The sequence below is a fragment of the Dipodomys merriami genome, unplaced genomic scaffold (genome assembly GCF_024711535.1).
Source record: "Dipodomys merriami isolate MVZ:Mamm:240054 unplaced genomic scaffold, mDipMer1.0.p SCAF_6, whole genome shotgun sequence".
Lineage (NCBI taxonomy): Eukaryota > Metazoa > Chordata > Mammalia > Rodentia > Heteromyidae > Dipodomys > Dipodomys merriami.
In genome coordinates, this window is record NW_027206179.1 from 8,430,839 (window position 1) to 8,441,149 (window position 10,311).

A 10,311-nucleotide genomic window follows, 5' to 3' on the forward strand; every position below is an offset into this window, starting at 1 on the left:
TATCTCAATCTACATATCTTGTGAAGGAAGTACTCATCATCAAGGCATTTCTCAGCACTAAATTTCACCCTGTTGGCCTTAAAACAGGGATTTCAGACTAAGGCTTTATTTTGTTACAACTTTCTTTCCATCCCCCAGTTTGGAGGCTCATCTCCTCGTGAGGAGTTTCTTGGAATGTAGTGGAGGAGGTGATGTGGGAAACCACTTTCTGTTGCATTTTTAAAGCATCTCAATTGCTTTGTTACACATATGAGATATATACTGTTTTCTTGAGGCTTCAACTATTTTTTCTGGTAGCTAGTACAGAAAGAGTTGTTTGATGTGTTGGTGCTGCAAGGAAAACCACAGGGCCTTCCTCATATGACCCCTTGCTCTACCTTTGAAAGTTGATCTTAAATTGATACATTATCTACATTAGCATGGCCTCCAGATAGCCATATAATTTAAAGTGAGTGGCTCAAAAATCAAAAACTTATGTTTCATACATGTGGTGGTAGTTACTTCAACAATAAAACGAAAGAATATTTGGTGTGTCATGAAAGGCCACTCCATGTTTAATGGAGGGTATGCTTTTTTGGTGGGTTACCTATGAAAGAGAAAAAATCAAGCTCTCTGGGATTATATATAGACATGATATTACTAATATCTCATAAAAAGTGCAATTTTTCAATATATTTAATTTGTAGAGAAACAAACTTTGAATCCACCAAAGTCATTGCATTGATGTGAAGATAAGTTTTGGATGGTTCTTCATCAATTTCTTATGTCTCCTGTGCAGGTTTGTTTTCAAGTACTATCAGCTTGTCCTGGCTTTGGCTTTTGTTGTTGAAGAAATCAACAAAAACTCCAATCTTTTACACAACATGACTTTGGGATTTGATATCTATAATGCTGATTTCAGAGCTTGGTCTGCCTTTGAGAACCCTTTTATTTGGCTTTCTGGGCCGAGCAAGATCCCTAACTACACTTGCATAGGAGAAAGTAATTTTGCAGCAGTACTTGCAGGAACATCAGGAATGACATCTGTGCAGATTGGAACACTGCTGGAACTGTATAGATTTCCACAGGTGAAGGAGAGAGGGAGGTGTAAGGTGTCTACTTTGATTCCATTTTCTGTTAATATAAGAAAATGCTAGGAAAAGTCATAACATAAAGAAATATGCTTTTTTATAATGTCTAAAGTTAAGTACTCCAAAATACTGTGTTATCCAGCCTCTCATCATTTACATGAGAATAGAAAATGTTAGAGAAAACCATGGCATGACCATGAGCCTAGGGCTTGTGGAATAATTATTTAGAAAGCAATCAGGAAGTGGGAAATGATTAAAACATGAAGTTATTGAGTGAATAAAGTTAAGCATAGAAAAGCAAAATGTTTTCTCTCATCTGTGGAAGTTCAATTTAAAATATAAACATGGAATGCAAAATCAGTATAAGAACCTATAAGTGACCAGAAACACATACACATGATTAAATTAGTTAAATTATGGTATATACAAAAGTGGATTTCCATGGTGTAACCACTCTGGACAGTTAACACTATGGAATTAAAGATTTAATATGTAAGGGATATGATATCAAAAGGATTATCATGCAGGTTAAAAAAAGAGGAATAATGTACAAGCATACTCATAGTATTCAAGTATATTTGGGCAAATGAAACGAGGAACAAGGGAATGAGTAATGTTGGTATAGAAGAGGCAAGAATAATAGCAAAAATGGGATAATGATCAATAGGCATTATATACATAATTGACAAGCTCAGTTGAAAAATCATTGTACAATGATTTAAAAATAAGTTTTACAATTTAATTGAAAATTTTAAAACCAAACATTTCCTTCCACCCAATTCAACCTGTTGCTGAATATAAATCAAGACTAAGGTTGTGATGTATAGGAAATTTCGTACTTGTAAGCCTCCATTTTTCTTTCCCTTTAGCTTACCTTTGGGGCTTTCGATCCTGCCCTGAGTGACCATGGCAAGTTTCCTTCTCTCTATCAGATGGCCCCAAAGGACACATTTCTAGCGATTGCCATGGTCTCCTTACTGCTTCATTTCAGCTGGAACTGGGTAGGGCTATTGATCTCACAAGATGAGAATGGTTTATCAATCCTTTCAGAACTGAGAGAAGCAATGGACAAGAACAAAATCTGTGTAGCCTTTGAGCATATGATTTCTGGCAGTACTCTGACACAAGTAATTAACCTCATACCAATTCAGAACCAGATCAATAAATCATCAGCAAATGTAATTATCATTTATGGTAAAAAGGAATACCTGCTAGACTTAATGGTATATCTTGGGCAATATTTAATAACAAGCAAAGTTTGGCTCTTGAACTCACAGTGTGATTTATCAATTGGAAGGAAGTATTTCATGTTAGGCTCATTCCATGTACCTCTCATTTTTTCATATCACCATGAAGACATAGTTGGATTTACAGATTTTATCAGGGAAGTCAACCCTTCCAAATACCCAGAAGACTTTTACCTTGCTAAGTTGTGGTTTTTCTCTTTTAATTGCTCCCATATTGCATCTGACTGTGTGATGTGGGAGAACTGTCCACATGCTGCCTCCTTGGAATGGTTGCCTGTGCAAATTTTTGACATGGCCATGTCTGAAGAGAGTTACAATATCTATAATGCTGTCTATGCTGTGGCATGGGCTCTCCATGAGATACTTCTTCTTCAAACAGAAGAGCCAGCAATGGGTAATGGGATATGGAGGGTGCCTTCCCCTGCACAGGTAATACCTCCCCTTTTCAAATCTATACATGAAAACCAAAGTAAATTTTAATACATTCAAAACTTTTGCAAAAGACCCAAGAGGAATTGTACTTTAAAAAGTATTTGTAAGGTTACTCCAGTCCTCTCTTCATGTGCTCTTAGAGAAAAAAAGCATTGGAAATTTGTGTCATTTTCCCAAATATTGCTGTTACAAGTTACCACAATAACCTCACACTGAATGCTTTTAGCAAAGGATGATCTGTTCTTTAAGTTTTTAATTATTCCAATGATTTTGTTTCTTAGAAAATAATTTAAAGGATGGAGGGTTTGGAAAAGATGAAGTAGAATGATGAATGTGCACATTGAGATAGCTTGTACTCACACACTGATTTTGGATATCACATAAAGATAAAAAAAACATGGACAATTTCCATATTTAACATGTTAAGAAATTAAATGAGCTGAGTGCCGATGAGTCACTCCAATAACCCTAGCTACTCAGGAGACAGAATTAGGATCACTGTTAGAAGCCAGTGTAGGTAGTAAAGTCTCTGAGACTATTATCTCCAATTCACAACCAGAAAACTAGAATTGGCTTTGTGGCCCAAAGTGGTAGAATGGTAGCCTTCAGTGAACAAGCTGAGGGATAATACCGAGGCTCTGAGTTCAAGACCCATGATATACAGAAATAAAAATTAAAAATTAAATAAGTATATGTACAAAAATAAATAACCTTGGTTATTCCACATTATATATCATCTATTTGCCAATAAAATTTCTGGGGTATTGATAGAATTATGAGTTCCACAAAACTTTTAGGTAGCCAACTGAGAATTGTCTTATTCATTGTTATGTAGAGGTGATTTCTCTTGAAACAAAATGCCTTGTAGTAACCAGAATTCAGAAGCATGACCTTTTTAATTCCCTCTACACATTCTTTAGTGAGACTTCATTTGATATCTGTGTTAATTTTTAATGATAAACTAAGGATTAAAGAGAATGAGAGGTTTGGTTGAATTCAGCATTTCTGTTTCAACTCTTGGATTCTTTTTACCATGACATGATGTATCTCTTGTAGCTGCACCCTTTTCTGAAGAACATCCAATTTTACAATCCTGCTGGAGACCAAGTGATTTTGAACGAGGAAAGGAAATTAGAGGCAGAGTATGATATTTTGAATATTTGGAATTTTCCAGAAGGTCTTGAACTCAAAGTGAAAATTGGGAAGTTTTCTCCATATGCTCCTCATGGTCATCAATTGTCTGTATCTAAAGATATGATAGAGTGGGCCATAGGAACTACCGAGGTGGGTTCAAGATAACACAAATGATTAGAACTCATTATAAGTAAGCAAAAAGGACTACTATATCTTATGTCCCTTGTGCTCACTAATCATCCAGTATTGTAAATTTAATGAGTTTTAACGTGAAATTATCTGATTCACTTTAGATGGGACAGAAATGTACTAATTGAACATTTCTAAGTGCTCATTTATCATGAAATCTAGATGACATCTGTTATAATCATATTTTAGGATTAAAACAAAATATCTGAAAAAGCAATAATTTCATAAGGTTGAAAGGTTTATTTTGCTCCCTCAGTCCACCCTTAGTTCACCTGTTACTTAAGTAATGGTGAGAGGATTTATCCATGGTGAGAGGATTCACCAGAGGAAAATTGTGATCTCAAACAAATGGAAAACAAATAGGAACATATGAGGGGCCTGGGGTCTACCATTGTATTAAAAGTATCAATGATTATTTTACTTCTTATTTCCATATTTCCATATTTCACAAATCAGTAGGACAAAAGTTATGCTATGAGCCATGCACCAATTGCTCATACCTGCCTGTAATCCTAGCTACTGAGGGAACTGAGATCTGAGGATCATGGTTCAAAGCCAGCTCTAGTATGAAATTCCATGAGATTCTTATCACCAATAAACCACCAGCAAACTGGAAGTGGCACTGTGGATCAAGTGGTAAAGTGCTCTCTTTAAGCTGAAGAGCTGAGGGACAATGCCCAGGCCCAGAGTTCAAGACCTATGACTGACAAAAGAAAACTGCTATGAATTCAAGGAAGTTTCTGGCAAGTGGCCAGAAATATCTTACCCTTAGGAGCCACCTCTTAAAGGTTCCACAATTCTCAATAATATCAAGGGCTGAAGTTGAAGGCTATAGCACAAAAGCCTTTGTGGATTCTGTCAGAAAATCTAAAATAACATCCAATCAATTAATAGGCTCTAAGTATATAAAATAATTATGCTTAATGGTCAAATGTTTAGGAACACCTGTTCTTTTTGAATGTCATTGAATAGACTGAATAGTTACCAACACATATCTGATTTTCCTCAGCCTCCTCACTCTGTTTGCAGTGAGAGTTGTGGTCCTGGATTCCGGAAATCCCCTCAGATGGGAAAGGCTGTCTGTTGCTTTGACTGTGCACCTTGCGTAGAGAATGAGATTTCTAATGGGACAGGTAAGTTTCTGACTTCTTAAGAAATTCTCTAACTCATCCTAGTATTCCCTAATGTATCCAAGTCCAAGGAAAAGTTTTTGTATTTGCATTACAGGACCAAAGTCTTCCATCTTTCAGTACTTAAATTGTAGCAATTGATGATATTGCTATTTGAAATAATACACCTCATGGCCTTAAATTATTTATGGAATTAATTTTGCTATACATGTTTATCTCAAGGAAACCCATTCTCCACTACTCAATAATGAATTTTTAAATATTTTATTGTGGTTCTCAAGTTGTTCTATAGAGAAACTACAGTTACTGTAATCAAGTAAAGAGTCCAACTGTAATCAAATAAAGAGTCCAATTCTTTTTCAACCATGTTTCCCCTTCCCTGGGTCTCTTCCAGTTTTCCCTTCCTGTCCCCCACTGACAAGATGTACAGTTAAATTTCCACATAGTATTTAGTAAGTACCACTGTTGTATTTATTTACCTTTGTTGTATTTGTCCCAACTTTTCTGTGCCCACCTTAACCTTGCAGATACAAACTAATAAGATAGAAAAACAAAAAACAAAAAACAACAACAGCAACTAAAAAGCATGTCTTGTTTCCTTTTCTTGGAATTCATTTTATGCAACACTGTTTTCATTTTATTTTATCGGTCATGATGCCTGAACTCTGGGCTTCAGCGCTGTCCCTCAGCTCTTCAGTTGAAGGCTAGCACTCTACTACTTCAGCCATAACTCCACTTCTGGCTTTTTCTGCTTATGTGGTGCTGAGGAATCAAACCCAGAGTCTTATGCATGCGATGCAAGCACTCTAACATTGAGCCACCTTCCAGCCCACAACATTGTTTCCTATGAACATTTACACCTAGCTATGAGCCTTTGCAACCACTCCTATGCATATACTCTTTTGGCTCAGTGAATGTCTAGAGTCCATTTAGCTTCACCATTGAGGTTAAGTATGAATACCTATTAAAGACAGACTCTCCATTATCTTCCAAATTACATTTATGCCACAAAGAACATATAAATCTTGCATATCTTTTTTACTTATGCAGAACTGGTCTTGCTATAGAGAAAGTTCTTAGAAAGCTGAATTGGGTCTTGTTTGTGATCATTTGGGTAAATGCCCAAAAGTGGGATCGCTGGGTCATAGGGGAGCTCTATGTGGAGTCTTTTGAGGAACCTCCATACTACTTTCCAAAATGGTTGAACAAGGTTACACTCCCATCAATAATGCAGTAGGATTCCCTTCTGTCCACATCCCCTCCAGCATCTGATGTTATTAGAGGTCTTGATTATACCTTTCTAACTGAAGCTACCAGCATGACTATGTTTATTGCAGCATTATTTACCAGAGCTAAGATATGGAACCAACCCAGATGCCTCTCAGGAGATGAAAGGATCAAGAAAATGTGGCATATATACACAATGGAATTCTATGCCTCCATCAGAAAGAATGACATTGCCCCATTTGTTAGGAAATGGAAAGACGGAAAAAATTATATTAAGTGAAGTAAGCCAGGTGCAAAGAAACATAGGTCCCATGGTTTCCCTTATCTGCAATAACTAAGATATGTCTGAGACAAGCAGAAACGGTCAGATAAGTTGATATTAGGCAAAATGAAGCTCAAGATAAGGACTCAAATGTTTTTTTTCTTGCTTGCTATTGTTTCTAACATAATTAAAAGATATTTCTTTGTCACTTTATATGTCCCTCCCCCATGGTATAACCCCTGTTTTCACTGTATTTGATGTTGGTATAATTTGCGGAGGGGAAGAGAAAAAACTAATTGTTTAAATAAGGATACAGGTGGACCCTTTGCAACAATGAGATGTACAACACGTTATGTCGAAAAACGAACTTTACAATTTTGGTGAGGGTGGGAGGATGAAGAAGATTGGGGGGGACGGGGGAATGGGGAGACACGGGGGGGCGGAGATGGGAAGTGATGGGAAAGGGAAGCAAAGGAGGAGGCAACAATGCTTGATAAGAAATGTACTCATTACCTTGCCCATGTAATTGTAACCCCTCTGTATGGTATTTTCACAATAAAAAAAACTATAAAAAAATTTAAAAACATGAAAAAGAGAGCTGAGTTGGGTTTAAGTATTAGACACAAGTGTTCTGTAGAGCATGAATTTAAAGCTGAGAGAGCCTTGATTCTCTGTTACCGCTATCTCACAGGTAGAAATAGACAAAAATAGAGTGTAATGAATAAAACAATGTAACACTGCCTCCTTTTAAAATTTCAAACAAGCACAAACAGCAATGTAAGCTATACTATTCACAAATTTGAATACCAGTAGCAGAATCATGCACACAGTGCTGAGAACTCATTTAATAGCATCATGAAAAGTCAGGAAATTACTTTTAGTTCATTTGAATTATGTAAAATGACCTATTTCCTATATGTGTTGAAGTCAGTCTGAGACAAAAGAGAATGTCTTCTGAATTCATTACTCTTTCTTTCAGGTATTTTGTCCCAATTTTAGAATGCTAATATAATAGATGTTTCAAAGGTTTTATGATAAGTGAAATTTTAGAAATGTACAATTACCATGTTTCTATCCTATCTAAGAGTTAGTGAGTAAGACAAGAGAATGAAGAAACAAATAATGAGGATGAGGATGATGCTATGGGATAGAAAAGGTGCAAAAGACCAGTACCAGTCATGTTTATATTATTTGCTAATGGGTTATAATAAGTAGTAACATGCTAGAGACCCTTCTAAGAGGGGACTTACCAATTTCAATTGAGAAAAAGGTAGTGCCAAAGCAAGACAAATGTAACTCCCTTTTCTTACCAGATATGGAGCAGTGTATAAAGTGTCCAGATGATGAGTATGCCAACACAGAGAGAAACCAGTGCCTCCCCAAAGCTGAAAGCTTCCTGACTCATGAAGAACCCTTGGGAATGGCCCTGGACTGTGTGGCTCTCTGTTTCTCCAAACTTACTGCTGCTATTCTTGGGGTCTTTGTTAAGTATCAGGACACCCCCATTGTGAAAGCCAACAACCTGTGTCTCAGTTACATCCTGCTCATCTCCCTCATATTCTGTTTTCTTTGTTCCTTGCTCTTTATTGGCCATCCCAACACAATCACATGCATCCTGCAGCAGACCATATTTGGGCTTGTCTTCACTGTAGCTGTTTCCACAGTGCTGGCAAAAACTGTGACTGTGGTTCTGGCCTTCAGGGCTACTTCTCCAGGGAGAAGAATAAGGTGGCTGCTGGTATCAGGGGCTCCTAACTTCATCATTCCCATCTGCACCCTCATCCAGGTGACTCTCTGTGGACTCTGGCTGGGAACCTCTCCTCCCTTTGTGGACACTGACGCACACTCTGAACATGGCCACATCATCATCCTGTGCAACAAGGGCTCCCTCACTGCCTTCTACTGTGTCCTGGGATACCTGGGCTCCCTGGCCCTGGCCAGCTTCACTGTGGCTTTTCTGGCCAGGAACCTGCCTGACACTTTCAATGAAGCCAAGTTCCTGACCTTCAGCATGCTGGTGTTCTGCAGTGTGTGGCTCACCTTTCTGCCTGTCTACCACAGTGCCAAGGGAAAGGTCATGGTGGCTGTGGAGGTCTTCTCCATCTTGGCCTCCAGTGCAGGGCTCCTGTGCTGCATCTTTGTCCCCAAGTGCTACATCATCTTGATAAGACCAGACAGAAATTCTCTGCATGGCTTCAAGGACAAAATACATACTCAGATAAAGAAGCCTTCTTAAGATATAACTCATGTGTTTGATGAAATGCATAGAAGGTTTAAACTACAGTCCATTTCCAATCTTGTATTATTTTATATTGTAAGAATTACTTCAACAAGCGTATAGATCTTACTGATTCCTCTAGAAGTAGTATAGTTACTAATTTTGGCCATAGCTGCCTAATTTTGAATTTTATTCAGCTTGTTTTTGGTTTCTGTCTGCACTTAACCCTATCATTCCTAATTTCAAGTATATTTTTACAGCTGTCAATCTTCTCCATTTGCTTTAGAAGTCACTTTTGTATATTTTAGTATACTATTCCTTGTCTTATATCAGTATTGTTTAGTCCTCTAATACATTTCAATAGATTTTCCTTTTAATTAAGCTCCGTGATGCTGCTGCTGCTGCTGCTGCTGCTGATGATGATGATGATGATGATGATGTGTGTGTGTGTGTGTGTGTGTGTGTGTGTGTGTGTGTGTGTGTGTGTGTGTGTGTGTGTGTTGGTCCTGGGGCTTGAACTTGGCCTATATACTGACCGTTTCTTTCTTTCTTTTTTTTTTTTTTTTGGTTGGTTTTGGGTCTTGAACTGGTCCTGGGTGCTGTCTTGAGCTCTTTAGTTCAAGGTGAACACTGTACCACTTGAGCCATTGTGCCACTTCTGGTTTTCTCTTAGTTAATTGGAGAAAAATATCACACAGACTTTCCTGCCTGGGCTGGCTTTGAACTGTGATCCTGAAATCTCAGACTCCTAATTATAGTCATGAACCTCTGGTGCCCAGTTAACCATTTCTTAAATTATGTGATATGCCCACTTTCAAATTACACAAAACCTTTTATCCATAAGACAAAACACAAAATATTTTTTCACACTGACACTTCTCAGCCTTTCCCCACTGGAACAAATTGTACTGTCTAGACCAACTACTTGACGGCCAAACTAAATGGTCCACATGTTTATTTCAAGTGTTGTAACAAACCTGGAAAAGTAACTGTCATTACAGAACTCTGACTTCCAAGCTTTCTGTTTAGAAGCTTCATGGAGCTAGCAAACATTCTTCAAATAAAGTTACAGGATATCTCCCAATACACTTTCAAAGTTTTTAATTTTTGCCTTAAAAATGATAGGATCATTAGAAACAAAATACTCTGAAACTGAGTTAATAAAATAAAACAAATGAAAAACAACAAAAAGGTCTCTTCCTGCAGAGTTGTGAATGTTTTTTTAGATTTTTTTAACTTTACTCTTAAGTATCTGTTCCAACCAAATGTTCCTCTTTTTCCTGTATAATGTCATTAACATTTCTTTTATTATTATTTTTATTATTATGAAAATACCATACAGAGGGGGTACAATTACATGGGTGAAATAGTGAGTACATTTCTTATCAAGCATTGTTGCCTC

The 10,311-nt window shown here is 37.3% G+C and overlaps 1 protein-coding gene across 1 annotated transcript; it reads left to right on the forward strand.

The window, feature by feature from the left end:
* Nucleotides 1-779: 779 nt before the first annotated feature.
* Nucleotides 780-8,927, forward strand: LOC138813451 (vomeronasal type-2 receptor 116-like). The gene is made up of 5 exons (XM_070001882.1): nt 780-1,067; nt 1,940-2,746; nt 3,806-4,033; nt 5,082-5,205; nt 8,005-8,927. The coding sequence occupies exons 1-5, from the start codon at nt 864-866 to the stop codon at nt 8,925-8,927; spliced, it is 2,286 nt and encodes a 761-aa protein (XP_069857983.1). The 5' UTR covers nt 780-863.
* Nucleotides 8,928-10,311: the final 1,384 nt, after the last annotated feature.